Source organism: Cynocephalus volans, chromosome 11, assembly GCF_027409185.1.
Source record: "Cynocephalus volans isolate mCynVol1 chromosome 11, mCynVol1.pri, whole genome shotgun sequence".
Lineage (NCBI taxonomy): Eukaryota > Metazoa > Chordata > Mammalia > Dermoptera > Cynocephalidae > Cynocephalus > Cynocephalus volans.
The window spans coordinates 129172790-129195973 of record NC_084470.1 but is presented as its reverse complement, the minus strand read 5'-3'; the positions used below and the strand labels follow the sequence as shown (position 1 = coordinate 129195973).

The following is a 23184-nucleotide window of genomic DNA, read 5'->3' as shown; positions in this document are numbered from 1 at the left end:
AGGATATCTGCTTTCTTTGTTGGAAGGGGGTACATCATGCCTAGTAGAGGAGCTAGAGAATTATCTTAATGACAATCTTTTTTTCTTCTTTCTCTATATCACAGAGGCATACAGTCAATGCTGGGGTTCTTGCTCTGTGACTAACATTTAGTCTACTGAAATGTTTTCTTCTCTTAGAGGATTAAGAATAAATCAGCAACAATAAAAGACAACATTTTTTGAAGGAGAATGTTTTACTTGTGTAATAACTAGAACAATTCTTATTTGCAGATAAGGGAAACAAATTAATTAGAAGTTGATAAAAGGCCCTTTCTATAAAATACCTCTCTTGTGGTTATCAAAACATCTTCCCACTATTTATTTTTAGAGAAACAAACTTTTGTCCAGTATCATCCATTGTAATATTGAAGCCTCTGGCAATGATTTCACATGTTGCACCTGCCCCTGGGAACTTACATTGAAGTAGAGCATTGTGGATTCAAGGGGAAGGCTTGATTGGTTACTATCATTACATAAGTCCAACACTGGATGGGTTGAGCGCACTCTGGAAAGAATCTCCAGGATGAAAATGGGGAGACAGTGACAAGTGCTGAAAATAAGCCACACACTAAGAACTTCCAGCTGGCACTATCCTTGATTAAGTAGAAAGTCAGAAGTGTCCAGAAAATATCAGAACCGTGGAGGGCAATAATACGAATATGGCCTGAGACTGAGGAAGGGAGGAACATACGATTAGCTGTTGGTTATTATCACGTTTCAGCTTTTGTTTTGATGATAGTTCATAGAGCTTATTATATTATTGAATGTAACTAATTAAGTGACAATAAAAAGTGAATATTGTGAATGAAATAATAATGTGTTTGCCATGAACTAAGGATTAGGATTATTCCAAGCCCATGCACATGTAGAGGTCCTACAGGCCAAAAAGAAAGGAAGAGAGAGGAAGAGAGAGAGAGAGAGACAGAGAGACAGACAGACAGGCAGACAGAGAGACAGAGAGAGAGAGATTCAAGAAATCTAAAAGGAAGGAAGAGAGAGAGAGAGAGGGAAGGAGGGGAAAAGGAAGGAAAGGAAGAAAGGAAGGAAGGGAGAGAGGAAGAAAGAAAAGAAAAACAAACAAACAAACAAAAAAACCCCAAGGAAAAATGCATATGTTGTTAATTTTCCCTGAACTGGAATTTGCGGACGTTCAGAATGGTTCTAAGCTTGAAATTGGATATAAACACACATTACCTCACCACTATGTTACTTTTGGATTTTCAGATATCAAATGCTGGGTAGTATCAATTTCCGTGAATGTGAACCAGACGGATGGACCAATGACATTCCTATATGTGAAGGTAGACGTAAAGTTAATTTACAAGTATATTGCAATATCTACAATGTTTAATATTTCTCAAAAATGTCTTTTATTAAAATATACTTAAAATCTCTATTGAAATATTTCTTATTCAAAGTATATTTATGGTTCCTAGTATATTGCAGATTGGGTATCTATCTATCTAGTCATTATTATTACACTGTTTTGTGTTTCAATAAGCAAATATGAACATGGCCTGATTTGATCTAGTAAAGTATTAGACGTTAGAAAATCTGAAATTCATTTTTCTTGCCTTTTGGATTCTAACCATTAGAAATATATGTAAGTGTCACTAGCTAAATAAAGATCATAATTTTGGCTTTATTAATGATGAGGTACGCATTCAATAACCACCAGATGCAGGGGTCTACGGTCAGAGCTGAAGTGCAGGGTGGGATTTAGTCATCTCTCCTCCAGTCTCCACCGAGGGAAGTTCTTCTGCAGCGTCTTAGTTTTACTGAAAAGAGACAGGGAGGAAGGGAGAGCTCTGCTATTTCTTACCAGTCTGCAAAGCAAACAGTGAGAATGAGAAAATGCAGAATACTGCTTCCAAGGTCTGAGCTCGTGATCTAAAATTCTAGTCATCATGGAAATGAAAAAGATCAATCAGAACAGTATTTCCTAATTCCACAGTGAGCGGAGAGAGACAGAGAAGAAATGTGATAATTACTCAAAAATCCTGTCAACTAAAGAGGAGAATGGAAGATTTTTTCATCTATAGAAATGAGAGGAATGACATAAATGTTCTAGGGAACATCTATTTTGAAATCACATGGGATGCTTGTTAAAACTAAAATTCTTCGTGACTAAAAAATGCCCAATGAATCAGTGTCTTTGGAGTAAGAGGGCAGGAAAATCGCCCTATAACTTCCATTTTTAACAAGCATCTGTGGTCATTCTACAGTAAAATAAAGTTTGAGTACCATAAGCTTAGAGAAATCAGAAAATATTAAGTAAAAGCAACAGAAAGAAGTACTCAAATTATTTCGAACGCTGATGTGGAGAAGAGGAAGGAAAATTAAAGACAATGTCTCTATTGAAGTTGATACTCTCATAAAGTTATTTTTTACATCATTTAAGAATGCAGTTATATTGTCATGGGGCATAAATGGAAATTTTGTATATAATTATCACAAGCTTCATATTTTTAATTATTTAAGACATTTGATTGCTACTACAAAGATACAAACTAACATTCAAAGTAGTCATTTTTTTTGTTCACTGTCATAGAAAAATGTCAGAGACAAACTTACTATTCTTTTGCTACTTAGCAGCATTTATCTCTTGTAAAGAGGCATATCAGACGCTTCTAAAAATATTTAAGTCATTTCTTCCAATCTTACCTTGGTGATGATTTTATGCATACACACAAATATTTTTAATGAAAAAGTTTTCAAATTCTACTGGAAAATTTTATATTTATTTTTCAGTTGTTAAGTGTTTACCAGTGACAGCACCAGAGAATGGGAGAATTGCCCGTGGCTCATTGGAACCAGACAGGGAATCTTTTTATGCACAAGTGGTACAGTTTGAGTGTAACCCAGGCTTCAAGCTTGATGGCCATAAAGAAATACATTGCGCAGAAAATGGAATGTGGAGTGAAGAAACACCAAAATGTGTGGGTAAGATACGCTTACTGTTTGTTGGATTGTTTGAATGTCTTTAGTTTTTCTTATGAAAATAAGCATTTCAAAACATTGTCCATTCTAAAGGATAGAAATAATACTAATAATAGCCAATTTTTTGAGCACTTACTATTCCTTGTAATTGATCTAAGTTCATGGCATACATCATCTCATTTTACCTTCAAACAATTCTATGATTTATGTGCTCTTATCACCTCTATTTTATAATTGAAGAAACTGTGGTATAAAGAAGTTAAATCACATGCCCTAGATTACCACAACATAAAGAATTAAGATTCAAACCTACGTTATCTGACACCAAAGTTCATGCTCTAACTATAATTACAATACAGTTGGCTCTTATACACTGAAATAAAATCTTAAGCATTTCTGCTGCAAGTTGTAACATTGATCTCTGGAGTAAACTTTTTGAAAAATTTAGAAGCCAAAGGTTCATTATTTATTTCCACAGATGCATCATAGTGACATTCTGTTTTTGAATAACACTTTGGGAATGACCATTTTATATTTGCACTGCAAGTTTACTATAAATATTGCTGAACTGAATTGAATCCACTAAATACATCACTGCATTAAAAAAAAAAAGTTCTATAGTGAACTGTGAGCCAAAATTTCTTTAGTCATGATACTGCTGACCTGTGTGTTATGACCAAACAGTGATTTTGGCTTTTTAATGAACATTATGGTCAATTTGTTTAACAGAAACATACTTCATTTTACAAATATTTACTTGGCAGAAATTTCTGTCATATTTATTTTTTAACATCATCTAAAATCTTCAAATCATTTACGCATTCTCAGTCTAAGTCTACTTTACAGTGAGATGTAGAGAATATTCAGTGTAGCAATTACTGTATACTTTGGAGGCTCGTGGATGGACTTTATCTTACGACTAGATTTCTATGGTTAGTGGAACCTTCTCAGAATGACTAAGATAAATCTTAAAAGGAAGAATGAGATCTTTTTAGATGCATATAAGGAGGGCAAAAACACACCAGCTAGAGGAAGTTCATGGAGAGGAAAGGGAAAATGCAAGCCTTCGATAAACATGAGGTTCCACTGACCCTTGTCCTTTGCCCACAGTACTCTAGTGTCGGATGCCTGTAGGAGGTAAGTCAGGGATGGAGTGTTGATAAACCCACACATGGCGCTGAGGTGCTTCATTGTCAATACTGAAGAACTTGGCTTTTTATTCAGATTGATTTTGGAGCCATTGAAGGATTTCAAGTGGAGCAATGAAGTGACTGTATGAAAGGTCATTAAGTTATACACAAGGAAAATAAATTAGAAAGGTGGGAGAACAGGATTTTGGAAACTAGTTATCACAGCTGAAATCCCAGGGAAAAATGTGTGAAAGAAATGGTGCCAAACATGATGGCCAATTTTTTTGGACAGAAAACCTGGATGCATGGTGCAGACACAAAAGAAGGTCAGTCACTTTTCAGAGATGTAATGACGATGAGTTAAATTAGCTTCTTTGGCATAGTGTTTTGTCGATAATTACTCTATTATCAATAACTAGAAAATGTGTTATTTTGGCATTCAGTGGAAAAACGTCATAACACATATCTACATTCAATTTCATACATGTGTATATGATGAATGTTGCTGGATACCATTTATTTCAAGAGGACTAATTGATCCTCAAACCAAATAAAATTAGAAACATAATTTTAATCAGAATTTTAACTTCCTTCAAAAAAGAATATTAAGAACAACAGATAAATCATTCATCAAGCAGTCAAGTCAAAACAGAACTTTTTTGTTTGTTTGGCTGATTTACCTAAATGAAAACAAAATCATTTTTGTCTATAAAACTATGTCCTCGTCACAGTCCTTTAATATGCAATAAGTATTTTGGAATTTAATGTCTTTTATTTAGAAATTTCTTGCAAGGTACCAGAAATTAGAAATGGATACGCTCTATCTCAGAAGGAAATTTATAAGGAGAATGCACGATTACAATATAATTGTAACCAGGGTTTTGAATACAGTGAAAGAGGAGATGCTGTGTGTACTGAATTTGGATGGAGACCAGATCCTTCATGTGAAGGTGATGTTATGTTTATTCTCTTTTTTAATCAATGTTATTATTATAATTACTAGACATTAATTATATTTAGTTCAATTTTAATTAAGCAATTTATTTTTTATCAAAAATAGAGAACTAAGGACTGGCCCCGTGGCTTACTCAGGAGAGTGCAGCGCTGGTAGCGCTGAGGTCGTGGGTTTGGATCCTATAGAGGGATGGCCGGTGCGCTCACTGGCTGAGCGTGGTGCGGACCACACCGTGCCAAGGGTTGCGATCCCCTTACCGGTCCAAAAAAAAAAAAAAAAAAAATAGAAAAGTAAGTTTTATTGAGATCAGTTGTTATAAAGATCATATATTACAGAATTTTATGTATATAAGGCTTATTTTGCAATTAATTGGTGTGATCCTGTCATTCTGAAGATAAATATAAACAGGGGCAGAAAGATTCAATAACTTATTGAGTAGTTGGTCCACGTTCAAAAATCACATCTAGAGCAGAGCCAGGACTATAGTAACTTCCTAATTCTCAATAATATATAATTCTCAAACAATTAGACTGCTCCTCTAAAGTCCAGCATTTAGCTTTAAAAAGTAAGTTATATTAATAGCAGATGAGAAAAGCCTCGACTGACAATGAGATTAAGTGGAAGGAATAAAGATTTTCATTAACAAGGCCTAGTATGAATTAACAGTAATGATGGTGTTGAAAAACAAAAAAACTCTCTCTTCACCCTCATCAGGGCAGGATGTTATACAGAGCCAAAGGGCTAATCTCAACTGTGTCCACTCACTAAAAAATATATCTGGAATATTGTGTTCTACTCAGCCGACCTTATCTTCAAAGGGATGGTTTCAAACTGTGATGGCCTAGAAGAGAGCGTACAGGTAGTAGAAGAGTTTAAGAAATCATTCCGTAAGAAGATACACTACAGTGTGCTAATGACCATCTTGAGATACTCACATTTACTAAAAGGAGCAAGCTTTTGAGGAGGGCTGCGCAGTGAGTGAAAAAAAGAACAGTGTTATTATACATGAGCCAGTGACCTTCCGAAAGGGTGACTTTTACAGATATGGCCATACCGTGAGAGGAAAATGTCTTGAACTCTGAAGAGTCCTATGAACTTTAAATTGTATGATTCGTAATTCCATGTACAAATCTTATTTTAGTTGTCCTCTTTTACAAAAATTAGAATTAATTTTAAGTTAATTTTATACTTTTTAAAAAGAAACTTTTGGTCTGAGCCCACAAGTAGATCCTTAGAAATCACATCTTCCTCACCGTTGAACGATCTCCGCTTTTAGGCATTGTGAAGGAAATATTCTAGAAAGAGGTTAGTGAACATGAGACAACGATAACCCACATTAGATTCATGTTTGGCTGTGGTATGTGGAGTCCAACTCAAGAAAAGCAAGAGCGTGCACAAGTCCTCTGGCAGTAACCTGCACTCGTGTTACTTCCGGAGCCCCTCTTAAGTAGACAGCTGACTTATCCATCCGGTTATCAAAATATAGCTCATAAACCACTTATTTTATATGGGGCCTTGACCTGTATTGAAGATGAATGTTATAGTAAACCACCATTCCAGTTTTCAATGAATTCAGGGGGAAACTTTGAGAATTCAGTTCTATTTGGGTATGTGACTCAGTGTAGCATAGCTACTTCATTCAAGTTGTTTAATTATCTCACTTCTTTCTTTTGGTCACTTAGATACCTACTTAAAGCTCTTGCTCAGTGCATATTTGTTTTCACAATGGAAAATCTCTCTGGTTTTCCCACACATGTTACTACAATTTCTAGGCTTGCTTTTCTTCAACACTTGATTCATTTATACACACACACACACACACACAAAGACTCCATATTTATTCTCCTTTTAGAATCCTTTTTTTTTTTTTTTTTCATTTCTCAGTCACAAGTATGAGTCAAAGCCTAAAAATTCAAAACTGTATGCTTTTGGGTCCTGCTTTATTTAGGGAGAGAGATGCCTAAAGAAGGCACTGGGATTAGGTACTGTCCTGCACAAGATAGTTTACTAAAGATAAATACAAAGAGAGCTTCACACCAAATTAGGTAAGCATGCACTCTCTTACAATATGCTTCATTTTACTGAGATACATTTTACACTATCTAGATATAGAGAAGTCTGTTACTGATAAGAGAACTCCACTCTCCGTACCTTAACTAATGCATTACAAATACTTCTCTTTGTGTTCCTGGTACAGTGCAAGGATCTACTTGCAATGAAGTAGAAAGCTATATACTTTATTTTTTTGCAATCATATAAATCAAAACTCTCTTTGTTGCCTCAAATCTATAAGACATTTGGAACTAAATAATAAAACAACATTTAAATAAAATAATCTAGGAGAAAATACTTAAATTTTCTCCCATCTGGTCTATGGCGTGCACATGTCAGAGGTTTTGTTTGAGGGTGAATTATTAAAACCTTGGTCTTTGTGCCAAATAGGGGACAGTCTCTGATAACAAGTCATTTACAGAAACAATAAAAGGTACCAAGACCTGCTAAATCTAAGTAAAAGGCACCTTTGATCTAATTCTGTCTGTTTCCAGTGCAGATTTGATTTTCTATTGATTTACAACATAGAGTGCTAAACTTGAACTATTGTACTTCAAATGACTAATGGTTGTTTTTAATAGTAGGAAAAAAGTGGCGCCATTCATACAGATAGTCTTTTTGGACAGAGGTACATACTCTGACAATGTTTTAATGGCGTCATTTACTTTTAGGAAGGTTATAAGTGCAGAGAATTGAACTTTGCTGAGCAAATGATTTATGTCTCCTGCTGGAGAGTAATTACCAGAAGTCCTTCTATTCTAAATTAATTTAATCAAATTCTCCCAATGTTATTTGGTTAGTCTCTTAGTTAAACTCGTTTTTATATCTCATACTTTTGACTTTAGCAAACAGTATTAAGATGAGTTGTTCAATGTAGTAAAAACTAAGTCAAGACATATAAGCTGGACTGCAATGGGTAACTGAAAACATGATAGCCATAGCAGAATGGAGTGAGAGAGAAAAAACAAAAAATGAAAGAACATATTTAGGGCTCATTTAAGGTTAGTCAATTAACATCAAATACTAAAGATGTATCTTACTTAAAACTTGTGTTTAGGTGGTCACATATTATTTCTAATAAAATTATTACTAATATAAATATAATATCCTGTTAGCAATAGAGATATATTGAAGTTTATTCTGTCTCAGAATAAGGAGTCAGCACCAAATACAAAAGAGAATAGAATAAAATAAAATGGAATAAATGTAAAGTAAATGTAAATAAAATAAAATGTAAAATAAAGTAAAATAAGAGTCTTATTTAGACAAAGAGAAGGAGGAGCAGGAGATCATAAGAACGTGAGGCATTAGAGAATTTTCAAAACTCAGCGATCAACAGAGTCAGATATTACAGAAGTTTTTATCTGTTCGGTTCAACAAAATATTAAGGGGTCCATAATACACACCAGCCACTGTAATATGTAGAATACAAAGAGTTTCTCGGTTTGGAAATTGGAGCACATCGGTGACATTTGCCAGAACAGTGGCCGCACCATAGGGGCGTCAGACATCAGATGGCAGAGGGTCCAGGATAAGCGGGAGGTGGGAAGTTGAAATAGCAACTGTAAAATGGTATTTTAAGGATTTGGGTTGTGAAGTGGAGGAGGGATGTAGTACATTAGCGAGGAGCTTGCATATCCACTTAAGACAGAGTGGGTGACCATGGTTCAAGATCCACAGGAAAGTGAAAAGTTTGAAGCTGGCCTGAATTTGAAAGAAACACCTTATCATCTAAGACTGAAGGAAAGACTTAAGTCAGAGTGGAAGCAGCACACGTCGAAGAAATGTTGAAATGTAGGCAACTCACAAGTGATAGTTTCAACTGTTTGTGTGAATGCAAGGACTCATCTGTTGAGGAAGGAGCAATCGGGTGGCTTGAGGAAAATGAAGATGCTGTAGGTCATTTACTTTGGGAAATGGAATAGGAAGTAAACACAGGGCATATAAATGGATTTCAGGCAATGCCAAATATCCACTACAGGTTTCTAGTCCAAAATACAATATGGCATCAGTATTGGTGGTGATGTGACTTTCCTACAATACTGAATATGGATGGTATTTTATTTAAAAAAGAATACTGAGCATTGATGCATTCGGGAGATATAGCAGAGTTGATGGAAAGGCATGAGAAGGAGCTTTGTAAATTAGAACAGACAGGGTCAAAGAATGGCAAACGGCAGCTTCTAGGTCACATGCAGCCTGCCGCCTTTTGTAAGCAAGCTTTCATTGGGACACGTGCATGATTGTTGGTTCATGTGTTGCTTATGGCGACTTTTGTGCTACCGTGGCAGAGCTGAGTCGTTGGGACAGAGATCTCTACCAAGCCCTTTACAGAACAGGTTTTCAAAACCCTGCACTAGGTTATCCTGTTACAGTAAAAAGTCATATTGTAATATCTCAGTAAGCTAAAGTTTATTTCCTGCTCGTGCTCACTTCCAATGTAGGTAAGAAAGGATTCTGGACATTCCAGTAATTTTAAGAATAAGATGAGAGAGACGTTTCCTCTCCATGTGCTTCTTTAATCACTGCAGCTGTCAGAAAGAGACCTAAAAATGCACACGATGTCTTTTAAAACTTCCTCCCAAAAGTGAAAGATTCACATGACATTACCCCAAGCAATCACATGGCCACGTTTACTTCAAGGGCAGGAATGTGCAGTCCTATCAATTGTCTGGAAGGAAGAGACTGAATATTTATAAACAGTCCTTAAGAGAAAAGAGAAAAAAAGAAGTCAACAAAGTGAAAGGAATATTTGAAATTCTATATTGGGGTCATTGCCAGGTAAGAAATATCATGAAGCATGTGATGGCTTTGGAGAAAGAGGGATTAAGCGCTCAGGAGGCACAAATACGTCAGCTGAAAGAGTGAAAGGAAGTATGAGTGACAGAGCAGGGAGGACATGAGCATGTGCTCATTTAAATGTCACTTTGTGCTGTACCAAGGACAAATAAAGTCAACCTTTTAATTTTCATACATACTTGATGAATTTTAATGGGTACTGAGTTCTACATTATTCTCACATCCTTGTTTTTCTTTTTTTTCCCTTCAGAAATAACATGCAAACCTCCTTATATTCCAAATGGTTTTTACTCACCTGAAAAGAGTAAATACAGAACTCAAGATGAAATCAGATACCAGTGTAAAGATGGTTTTTATCCTTCAACCCAGGGAAATACAGCAAAATGCACAAAGATTGGCTGGGTACCTGCTCCAAGATGTAGCTGTAAGTTTCATTCATATCTTGACCTACTTCTGAATTCTGAAATTACTTTCACTTAAACACATAAAAAATGGGGACACAATAAAACCAAATATTTGTCTTATTGTGTATGTAAACTAGAACCTTTAGAAGCATTCTTTACTTTTCAAAGTAGCCAGTTCTAAGTAATATAAGAAATACATTTTTGTAAACTAAAAAAAAGTCTTTGCTACTCTAATCTAAATGTGTGTGTGTGTGTTTGTGTGTGTATGAATGAATATGTTTCTAATTAATAAAATTCTTCCAATATCTGAATTAAAACATTAGGTATGAACAGTGCCATCTAACACATAGTATATTGGTTATTTATTGCACCAAACCTTTACTATCTTCCAGTTTCTATGAGTCAGGAATTTGGGAGAGGCTTAGCTGGGTACTTTGAGTCAGACTGTCTTCTTTGTTGAAGCCAAGATGATGGCCCAGGCCACAGTCATCTGAAGGCTTAGCTGGCTGGGAGATCTGCTTTCAACAAGGCTCACTCACATGGCTTTTGGGAGGAGGCCCCAGGTCCTTAGCACATGAGCCTCTCCCTGGGTTGATGGAATGGCAGCTGACTTTCTCCAGGGCTGGTGATCTGAGAGGGAGGGAAGAAACCTCGATACCATTTGTGATCTACTCACGCACTGTTACTTCAGCCATATCCAGTCCTTGGAAGTAAGGCAGTATGACTAGCACAAACCCAAGGGGTGGGGAGTGTAGGAATTAGTGTGGAAGGAAGAGAGTTGAAAAACTTGTGTAGTTTTTGAAAACCATTACATGTAGCAAATTGCCATTCAAGTCAAGAGAGTGTTTTATTTCTGGGATGTTTTCTTTGCCCTTTTTCAATTTTTTTCTGTCACTACAGTCATATTCCTTTTCTTTCTATCTGGCAGTACATTGTAAAGGTGTACCACACTTAAACTTGATATTCTATGAAAGAAAAACATAATGATACAAATAATTGATCAATGACCTTAATGTTAATTTCAGGCATAATTTCAGTCCCTAAGAGAGGAGGCTATTATCAGTATGAAACAAATTTCAATGTACATAAGAATTATAAGAAAAATATTTAATGATTTTATAGTTGGCTATGATTCTGCAGATCAGTCCAAATGTATCTGGACCAACCAAGGCCCAGCTGTATCTAGATTTCCACAAGCCGTTTCCCAATGGACCTTCTGGGGTTCTTGAGGATGAGATAAAGTAATTGACAGGTTAGATGGTTTATCAGTTTATAATTTCATTAAATAACCTTATCTGTTTATCAGATGCATTATTTATTTGTGTCATCAAATAGTTTAATGGGTTAGGGGAAATGCAGTACAAATTCACAACTGGAATGATACAGGGATGTTGATAGTGAATCTGCATTAGAACATATTTATCATTTGAAAAGAATCTTTGTCCTAGATTGAATCAAATAAGAGAATTTAACTGTGATCCTGGCCTTGGGTCAGAGAGATTAGCTGCCCAAATACAGACAGATTAGCAATAGTTACAAAAATTAGTGACTATTTCAATCAGTTTTAAGATCAGTTTGAGTCAACATTATGATGGAACCACCTTGACTGCTAACAGGCCACGACCCGCATGGGTAGAAGTGTAGGAAGCTGAATGAGTCTGTTCTAAGTTCTGCTGATCTCAGTGCTTACCAGACTCTATGTGGAATACTGTATTTACTTCAAAAAACCACTTTGTAAAAGAAATGCAAATTCAAATGTGTGCAAATGAGAGAGAATAGTGAAAGGGCTCAGGCCTGTGGTAGTAATGATACCTACTTTCAATAATGCCTCCTTTTTGTAGCTTCTGAAAAGAAATCTCAGTGGACTGTTTTATTTTGTTGATACTCTGTGAGACACCATAATGAGGTAGATAACCACGCTGATTCTAAAATTGACCACTAGGTTTCAAGTCTCTCCTTTACAATTTAATGGGAAATTTAATTAAGTTAAAAGTCAGTTTCTGCAAATTCAGGCTCAAACTTGCCTAAGGCAGAATTATCGATAAATGATACCCAACCTGATGAAATTTGTAAAATCCAAAGGTAAGTAAAATATATTCCAAAGTTTTACAACATGGTGGGGACAAATATTGAATGTTACCTGAAAGGAATGAGACAAAACAAACATTTTAATTTCAAAATTGGATGCTTCATGAAAGAGGAATAAAATCTATGAATTATGATGTATGGATCATAGGCCAAGAAACTACACCCAGAGAGTGATCATTCACTATTCTTTGTTAAAGAAACATATTCAGAATAAAAAGGATTCAAATTTTTTAATTCACATAACGAGTGTGTAGAAACCAATTTAAGTATTTATATTTCTCTAATCAAGTAAAAAAGTGAATCAGTGAATTTAAGGAAGATGAAGACAAGAAGGGATATTGGGTGTGTGTCTGTGTGTGTTGGGATTCTTCTTAACGCGTTACATAAGGTTTCTTAAAATAGAATTGTATTTCTTGAAAAAACACTAGTACTATTTTGGTATTAAAAGTACTAGATTATCTCTAGGTAATCTCATAAAAAGAGCAAAGTTTCTGAGAAATGTTATGTATAAACCTGTTAATATAATAAACCAAATACCACTTAAACATATCTCTCAAAATATTTCTCTATCTAAGAATAAATCAGTCAAATGTAATTATATTGTACCTAATTTGAAAATATTTTAGACACCTTAAAAAACACCTTTTTTCAATTAAAATAGAAATAAACGTTTACTATAATCTTAGCTATTTGAATATTAAGAAATATTTCTATAGTTACCCCGTTTTTGCCCTTGTGTCAATTATCTATAACCTGCTTATTTAGCGAAAATCATAAACATGATACACTATTATTAACTATAGTTCTCATGTGAGATGACTATGTTAAGTTGTTCCACTATAGTAACCATTTTACTATATATATGTATCTGATAATATCATGTTGTATACCTTAAATTTACAAAATACAATTAATTTTAATTAATAAATAAAATATACTTGGAATACTAAAATATATATATATATATATATATATTTTTTTTTTTTCTGGTCCATTTCTGTGGTTAAATATAGAATGAAAAACTTACCTCAATGACTAGTTTGAAATGTTAATTAGCAACGTTATTTTTCTGTGTGGTATTATCAAATCGAAGGGAAATTTAGTTTCTCTGTTTCCTATGCTGTCTCCAGTAAGTAGAAGGAAAAAAGCCTAATAATAATTTAATCTAATACAAAACAAAAACAAAAGAATGCATCTCACTACATTGGGTTGGACTGAATAGAAAAGCAGGGCTCTGATTTCAGATGACAACGAAAAAGAAAGAAAAGGAAACATGAGCTGAGTAGTAAAATCATCACCTTTGTCTCTCAACCAGGAAGCTCATTTCATCAACCAGGGCTAGGATATGTGTACTCAGAAAATATCGTTAAAGGTCTGACAATCTTCCTCCTGGAGAATTTTCGTGCAAGTTTATGTATCATGTGGCCCACAAGACATCTTCACTAGCAGAGAATTCCTCACATACCTCAGTCATCTGAGTTCTATAATTTTTCTCATGCTAGAAGCCCTAAGAGAATATAATTCATTGATTAAATAATTCATCTCTAATATGATTTTCCTTAAGGGTAAACATTATTTATACTCTTTTTGCTTTTTATTGCAAGTTAAACCTTGTGATTTTATGCAAATAAAACACGGAAGGCTATATAATGAAGAGCGATATAGACCATACTTTCCAGTACCTGTAGGAAAGTATTTTTATTATCACTGTGATCAAAATTTTGTGACATCTTCAGGAAGCTACTGGGATATTATTCATTGCACACAAGAAGGATGGTCACCAGCGGTACCATGTCGCAGTAAGTAAACCTCCTTACAATTATACATGTATAAAACGTCCAAAGGGTGGAGAGAGAAGAACACATGAGTGATTGCAATTAAGCCTTGTATGACTAAATTAGTGCCAGGGACGTGGTGGATGAGCAAAAAGACCCAGACAGCTGTTTCAGAATTTTTTTCCACGAGGAGCTCTTCTTCAAAATCCCATGAGAAATTGAGGTAGAGAGTTTACAGGAATACCTATGTCATTTATACGTATTTTAATTATAAAAACTAAAGCTCTGTAATATTGAATACTGATTTTTTTCTTTTTAAAAAACACTTCATCTGGTAGTACCTTTAATCTTTCTCGTTATATGCTATTTTTGGGTGTTTATGCATTCTTACTTAGATATTGTAAAGGCAATTTTTAATCTACTATTTTGACCATGTTAATGTTTTTCATTTTTTTAAATTTATCATTTTTATGGTCCTTAGGACAATGTACTTTCAGTTATGTGGAGAATGGACATAAACCAAGGTACGAAAGAAAATATCTACAAGGTGAATCTGTGCAAGTCACCTGCTATCGTGGCTACAGTCTTCCGGAGGAGCAGACCACAGTGACATGTACCGAGAATGACTGGTCCCCTCCTCCCAGATGCATCCGTGTCAGTGAGTAAACGTGCTCGGAAACCCCACTGTGTTCATGACTTGCCCAGACTCATCTGTATTAACGGGAAAAATGCTTATATCAGATTCGCGTTTTGCCAATGGACTTATTTGGTTTTATTTTTTCAAGTTTGTATAAATGATACATGAATATCTTGATAAGTGTATATCAAAATAAGTGCACCTGTCAAAAGCTATTAGTCAAGAATACAGCAAAAGAATGTGAACACAATATGCAGTTGCTGGTGAATTGTCATATTAATATGTTCATAAATCACTTAATCATTTGACTCAAAATCATTATAAAATTACAGTTTAAAATCGAAAATAAATACAATGATAACCAAAAATATCATTCATATATTCAAATATTGTTATAACATTTTTACAGTAAAGCTATTTGTCTCTGAGTTTCTCTAGTTTATAACAACTAGGAATGGGTTCTCTGGGACATTGTGCATGTTCTATTTAGAAGGTTTCCTGTAGTGGTTGGACCAATAGACATTCATCTCAGCAGTTGCTTCTTGTTGTAGATCCTTGTTAGTGATGGGTGATGTCACATTTTAATATTTCCAAACTGAGTGGCTATAAAATATTACAGCATTTTAGTGTTAGTTTGCATCTCTTTTATTATTACTTGAGTTTAGCAGATATGTTCATCGGTTAATTGTGAGTTAATAACTCTAATCTACAAAATGCAGTTTCATGTTTTTCTTAATTTCCCTTTAGGGGAGTTTTGATATTTATTTGTTGGAATCTTAGTAATTCTGAATATTAATTCCACTTAATTTCAATTATGTGTATTGCAAATGCCTTCTTTTCTGTGGCTAGTATTTTTCTTTTCTTTAATAATTGTAAACAGAAGTTGTCCCTTTTACTAAAATTTGTCAATTTTTAGTTTCATAATTAATGTTTGCTGTTTCTATTTAAAGTAATATTTCCATTCTTTAGGAACATAGAGACATTATACTGTATTTTATTCTAAAATGTTATAAAATTTTGTCTTTCAGTATTTTTAATCCATTTTGTGCTGATTTTTAAAAAAAATTTATTGTATTTTGTCAATATACAATGTGGTTGCTTAGGTGGCCCATTACCAAATCCCCCTCCCACCTCCCTTTCCCCCCTCCCTCCCAACAACATTTTGTGTTGATTTCTATGCATGATAATAATTGAATTTCCTTTTTAAAAAATATTAGAATCCCAACATTTTCCAGCCATCTGTCATTAAACTTTTCTCATATATCGTACATTTATATGTACTGTCTATTATCGACGACTCCATTATGCATTATTAGTAAGTAATTTTTCAAACAGTGTTCCAGTAACCCCTCTATCTTAATTACTATAGATTATTAACAAGTACGAAAATCTAATTATGATCTTTCATCCTAATCTTTTTTCTTTATCTGTCTATTTTTGGGGGTGGGGGAGCAGGGGTTTGGGGCTTTTATCTTCCATATACATTTTAAATCAGTTTATCAAGTTCTTTTTAATAACACTGTTTAGATTTTTATTGGAATTACCTTGGATCTTCCGAATAAATATAAAAAATTCAAAGCTTTATGATATTGAGTCTTCCTGTTCATGAATGGTTATACTTCTAAATGCATTTAGTCTTTTCTGAATACCTGCCAACAACTCTTCTATTAGACATTTTTGCTGATGAGAGGCTTTTAGCTTCTGTGAGCTCTGTTTCTTGACCACAACAAGTGTATTATTTATTTAAGCTCTAAGAAGTTTCTTTTTACGTTGGCGATTTGAAATTTCACAAGATTTTTTAATCTTGCTTAATATTTGTAATGAGCTTTTGTGTGATGGTCAGCGTGGTTTTTGTTTCTTTATATTCTTAATTTTCTACATTCTTTTTGTCTGGAGTTTCTGTTATTTGGCCTGAATTTCTTCAAAACATGTTCTCAGAATTTCACACTTTTTTCACTTTACATTTCTTTTTCAGGCAGATTGCTTTGGTTTTTTTCTTTAAACTATTCAATCACATTAAAAGTTTTTTTTGACAACTTTATGTTTAATCTTCAAAGATTCATTTAAAAAATTATCTTTATTCAAACATGAGCTGTATACCATAAAATGCAAGCATGCTCTTTTTGTGTGCAGGCTAATGACCTTGACAAATGATATGGCTGTAGAACTACAGACCCATTCAAGCTGGAGACAGTTTTAATCTTCTGAGAAAGTTCTCTCGTTCCCTTTCCATTCAATCTCCCCCTGTTTTCAATACCTTGGGAAATCAAAGGTTTTTTTGTTGTTAATGTAGATTAGTTTGGCCTTTCTACAATTTCATATCAATGGATTTATGCAAAATGTATTATTTTATACCCGCCTTCTTTATTTCAGCACAATTTCTGTGACATCCTTCTATATTGCTTCTTGTACGAGGAACAGTTCTTCTCATTGTGGAGTGGTATATCATCATACAGGTGTACCAACATTTCTTTATCTACTCCACTATTGATGAACATTTGGACTCTTTCCAGACTTTGACAATTACGTTTTATGAGTATTTAAAGACAAGTCTGTGGATGGGCATATACTTCCTATTTCTTTTTTTAACTTTATTTATTAATATTATTATTATTTTACATTCTAAGATGCTGTTGTGGAGCAGTTGCGGGGGGGAGAAGGGAAGCGGGAAGGAAATAGGGTGGGTGAAGGAGGAAGGGGGAAGGGTGGGGTAGAGGTTCGTTGCACCCCCCTCATTCCTGCAGGGGTGACCAGGGCACTTCCTGTGACAGCTCGGTAGTCATCACTGGGCTGGTTGCAGGTGTGGGTGGGGGGAGCTGAGACCCTCAGACCCCCCACTTCCCTGGCTTGGGAGCCTGGGGTGATTCCTGCAGCTACTTAGTGATCATCGCTGGGCTGGTTGTGGGTGTCAGGGGACATGGCTGAGGCCAGCAACCCTCTCGGGGAGCTTCCTGTCTTTCTAGATTTTACAGGTGTTCTTTGTTGATGTGAGACCTTTACTAGTTAATATCAGACTTTGTCTCTGGTTGTGGGTTCTTTGTTTTTTCTTTCAGTTCTGTGTTGGGTTATTTGCTGTTCCCACCACTTAACTCTGCACTGGAACTAATTTGCTGTCCTTTGCTTACTTCTAAAATGGGGGAACTTCTTGTAGGGACCAGCACTTGAGCTGTAGTTGAGCTAAATTGCTGCTTTGCTGCTGATTCCCTGGGGAAGACTTTTTGTGCAGCTCAGGTTTTAATTGTTAACCTTGTAGGTACTTCTGGGTCTTGTGAGGTCTGGTGCACCTGGGTTGTGTGGAAACTCTGGTCTGGACCTGAGTCTTCTCAACAAACTGCTCCCCCTGCAGTTCTATATTCCTGACCAGTCTGCACAGCGTGGGCCTGTGCTGAATGGAGGCAGATCAGCTGTCCACGCTGTGCACCAGTGCTCCTCCAGTGGGCCTGTCTCTCCCACCCCCATACTCCAAACCCTTCCCGTGGGACAGGCTGTTGTTGCTTTTTAGTTGTTGTGAATTGGTTGATTTGTGGGAGAGAGTGACACTGGGGACCATCTATTCCTCCATCTTGACCAGAATCCCCCTATTTCATGAATTAATAACTAACAGTGAAATTACTGGGTTTGTATGGTACGTGCTAGATTACATCTATAAAAAACTGCCATACTGATTTTCAAAATGGTTTTATCAATTTACATTCCCACCAGTAATGTACGAGAGTTTCAGATGATTCACACTCTCACTAATAAACAGGATGGTCAGTTTTTAAATTTTAACCATAATGGCGCATCTATACTATCCAGTATCTATACTGGAAAGTCACGGTGCTTTTATTTTACTTTCCTGGTTGACTGATCCTGGTAAGCACCTTTTTACCTGTTTCTTGGCTATTGTTATATCTTTCTTTGAGAAAATTTACTTTTTTTTCCATCTCGGTTGGATAGTTTGTCTTATAAATCAGTTGTAATAGTTCTTTAAATATTTGGGATATAATTTCTTTATCAGATATATGATTTTCAAATGTTTTCTCACATTTTGTGTCTTGCTTTTGGGTTTCTAGCAATTTATTTCTAGGAACAAGTATTTTAACTATTGATGAAGTTTACGTTTATCAGTTTTTTAATGGTTTATTTTGTGCCAATCCCAAAGTTGTAAAAATTCGTATTACTATTTTTTTTTCCTGGAAAGTTCATACACTTACTTTTACATTCATGTCTGTGTTGATTTCCAGATATTTCATGTATTTTTCTCATATGAGTTTCCAGTTGTTCTAGGACAGATTTTACAAATTTTATTATTTTGCTTACTGAGTAACCTGGCACATTTGTCAAAAATTGTTGAATGTAGGTTTGTTTATGTGTGTATGTTCATATGCTTATGTGTGTGTGTGTTTTCTGGACTTTTTATTCTTTTCTATGGATGTATTTATGTATTTTTATATCAGTATGTTCTGTCTTGATTATTGAAGTGTGAGTCCTCAAACTTCATTCTTAATTTTGATAGATAGAACAGTGGCCTCCTAAAGGTTATCTGTGTTCTAGTCTCTGGACCCTGTGAATATGTGACCTTGCCTGGCAAAAGGGACTGTGCAAATGTTATTCAGATTATGGACCTTGAAATGGAGAAATCATGCTGGATTATCTGGGGTGAGCTCAAGGAAAGAGAGAGAGAGAGAGAGAGAGAGATGACTATGGAAGAAGAGTCAGAGAGAAATTCAGTGTTGCTGGCTTTAAAGATGAAGGAAGGAGCCTTGAACCAGGGAGTGCCGGCATCCTCTGGAAAAGGAAACTGAATTTTCCCTGGATCCTCAAGGAAGGAATGCAGTCGTGACAGCACCTTGATTTTAGCTCAGTGATATTGATGTTAGATTCCTGACCTTCACAATGTTAAGATAATAAATCAGTATTGTCTAAGTGAATAAGTAGTTTGGAGAATTATTTTACAGCAACAGTAGAAAACTATTACATTAATTTTTATGATAGTTTTGATTTGTCTAGCAATTTTTTATTTTCTTTAAATTTTGGAATCACCTTGTCAATTTCTACAGAAAGGCTGCTGAGATTTTGATTGGGATTGAGTTGAATCTGAATATCGATTTGGAGAGAATTGATATTTCAGAAATTCAATTTGTATTTTTACAATATCAGTTATGAACATGTGAACATGTTCCCACTTGTGAACATGTTATTTCTCTCCATTTATTTACATTTTCTTTAATTTTCTCAGGAAAGTTTGGAATTTTAAGAATGCAGGTCATGTACATATTTTGTTAAAATTTTTCTTAGCACAAGTTTTTTAATACTATTACAAAACACGTTTTTAATTTTTATTTTCCAATTTTCCATTACTATTATATAGAAACATACTTTAATTTACTGTATTGAATTTTTTATCCTATAACTCTGCTAAATTTACTATTAATTTTATTGTATTTTTTTATTGTAGTAAATGTAGGTTATACATTTTTTTCTTGCATACTTAAAACTCATCTGTGTAACCAGTTAAACCAGATGCAAACTAGAAATCCAGATAATTTTACATAATGTAAACAAGTTTGTACAGGATGCCTCCAGGGAAATTTCAAATTTTAAACAGCAAATTTTAAATCAATAAGTACCACCACATCTCATGCCTATTTTGGCCAAGGGTTAATATTAGAATTCCTAGCATCCCTGGAGATAACCATAATTAGTTTCATTTCATTTGTAAAATAATCCTATCTTTACACAGTTATCTGCTTGAACATCAGTCAGGTTTTAAAAATTACAAATAACTAATGATCATTCATTTTTAGACATTTTTAATAATATTTAGGAAGTAGAAAAAGCAGGAAGACAAACACCAGTGACATGTAGGTATAGCTTTTAAGAAACATTTGAGTTTTAATAAATATTCCAGTGTAAACTTGTAAATTTGCACATGCTTTATAAATCTTTCACTTTCTTTCACAACTGCAACTTGGAATTTATGAAAGGTATCAATAGAGTAATTTGATTTAACGATTGATTCATTTTTAACTAAACTAATTTTTTTTCTCTGGAATAGCAATTTTTATCAGAAGAGTCATGTTGCAAGTTTTAATTCAATCTCTCAATGAATTTGGTCGTTGATATCAGCATTATCATAAACTTTCTTTATAAGTTTCAAATTAATCTTAACAGTTACACCAATATTACATCAAATAGTGATTCCATTATAAGCTAGTCTAATATAATTACACAGTAAATCAACTAATGTGGATCATTCACATATTTTCCTCAATTTACATCTCTTCATTAAAGGCAAGTTTGGCTTGTTCTCAGACCTCTGGCCTGTGCAATTTTGCTCAAGGTACTTCTGGAAAATTATTTTTTAATTTCAAAAAAATTAACACTTAAAATTGTATGTATTTACTTTGTACGACATGAAGTTTTGAAGCATATGTACACATGGAATGACTAAATCTTGCTAGTTAGCATATACTTTACCTCAAATTTATTATGTTTGTGGGGAAAACATGTTGCATTCACTATCTGGGCACTTTTCAAGAGTACACTATATTATTAATCATATTCACCATGTTGTACAGTAGATCTCTTGAAATTATTTGTCCTGTCTAAATGAAATTTCATATCCTTTGACCAACATCTCTCCCTGTGTTTCACCCCCAACCCCCAACCAACAAGGCACTTGCCAAAAGAATTCCTCTCATAGCGTTCATTGACCTGTAAAATTGGAACCAAAACACAAGGCAATATTAGGTCTCTTGCAAGAGTTTATCGACAAGGTATTATCAGCCTTATTAGGCTGCATCATGCAAATGGCTTAAGATTGAATGCTGTTCATTTAAGTATCCTAGTACTTATTCTTGACTTTCAGCTTTAAACAAGGAAGGGGATTTATGTACCAAAATAGCTTTGACTTTAAGGGCATTTGTAAATATAGCCACAGGATTATATTCTTTTGCTACCAGTCTTTCACATGGCACCAAGACAATATTTTAAAAATGTACCCCCCCAAAATATATATAAATTTAAGAAATTTAAAGATAAATTACTTCAAAGTTTTAAAAACAACAAAAACTTTTCCTTTCTGCATTATGCACTTTTTGGCGCCCTTTTGATAACAATCTTCCCCTCCTTTTTCTTTCCTTTTTAAAAAAAATTTTAACATTTACTTGTGCATATTTGTGGAGTACAGTGTGTTGTTTCAGTCCTTGCATGCATGTACTGCACAGTGATCCACTTAGGGTAGCTGGCACAGTTTTGTCCCTTCCGTCCACCACTGCCTCTCCCGAGCCCCTCTCCCCTCCCGCTGTTGGAAACCATTATTCTACTCTCTCCCTGTGAGAACCACTTCATTTATTTATTTATTTTAGACTTCATGTATGAGTGACATCATGCAGTATTTGTCTTTCCGTGCTTGACTTACTTCACTTAACATGATGGTTTTCAGTTTTATCCATGTTGATGAAAATGATCTCATTTCTGTTTCGAGCTGAATAGCACTCTGTTGTGTGTATACACCACGGTTTCTTCATCTGTTCATCTGTCGATGGACACTTAGGTCGATTCCATCTCTTGGTTGTTGTGAATAGTGCAGCTGTCTTTTTGGCCTATTGATTTCATTTCCGTGGGTGTAGACCCAGCAGTGGGCTAGCTGGCTAAGAAGGCAGATCTATTTGTAGTTCTCTGCGGAACCTCCATAGTGTTTCCACAGTGGCTGCACCAATGTCCACTCCCACCAGCACTGTAAACAGCTCCTGTTTCTGCACACACTTGCCTTCCCTTCACTTTCAGTCAGGGTGTGTATCTATAGGAAAAGGGAGTTTCTGGTGGGCAGCATACTGTTGGTTCCTGTTTTGTAATCCATTTCAGCCACTCTGTGTCTTTTAATTGGTGCATTTGATCTACTTACATTGAGGGTTATTATTGATATAGGAACTTGTTAGTGTCATTTTGTTATTTTTTTTCTGGTTATTTTATAGATCCATTTTTCCTTTTTCCATTGTCTTCCTTTGTGGTTGAGTGGTCCCCGTTTTTTTCATTCAGCAGTAATTATAACCCATATCCTTCCGTCACCCACACAACCACGGATAAGACCATCAGGGTTAGCCAGAGAATTGAGCCACAGACATGGTGACAGTATGAGTCTGGATATATGCATGTTTCACCTTTTGTCCATTTCTAGTAGCATGGAGTAGAAGTGGATGGATACAAGGTTATGAAACTCAATTATTAACTTTGTTAAAAAGAGACAGAAATGATTTATCCCAGCTTAGACAGGTATGGAGAAAAAACTATCTCCTAAAGCCCTTAGTATTGAGAAGTATTGCAGTGGTGTCGTGTTTAGCAATTGATCCTTCCTCTGTACTTCCAAAGGTAATTCAGG

General features: G+C 34.9%; 1 protein-coding gene across 1 annotated transcript in view; it reads left to right on the top strand.

Annotated features, from left to right (window-relative positions):
• Nucleotides 1–23184, top strand: part of CFH (complement factor H) — a 97216-nt gene that overhangs the window by 26463 nt on the left and 47569 nt on the right. Inside the window, exons 4-9 of the mRNA XM_063113730.1 lie at nucleotides 1264–1340; nucleotides 2791–2982; nucleotides 4889–5059; nucleotides 10166–10339; nucleotides 14012–14206; nucleotides 14664–14840. Coding sequence (XP_062969800.1) covers nucleotides 1264–1340; nucleotides 2791–2982; nucleotides 4889–5059; nucleotides 10166–10339; nucleotides 14012–14206; nucleotides 14664–14840 — 986 coding nt within the window. The remainder of the gene's footprint in view (nucleotides 1–1263; nucleotides 1341–2790; nucleotides 2983–4888; nucleotides 5060–10165; nucleotides 10340–14011; nucleotides 14207–14663; nucleotides 14841–23184) is intronic.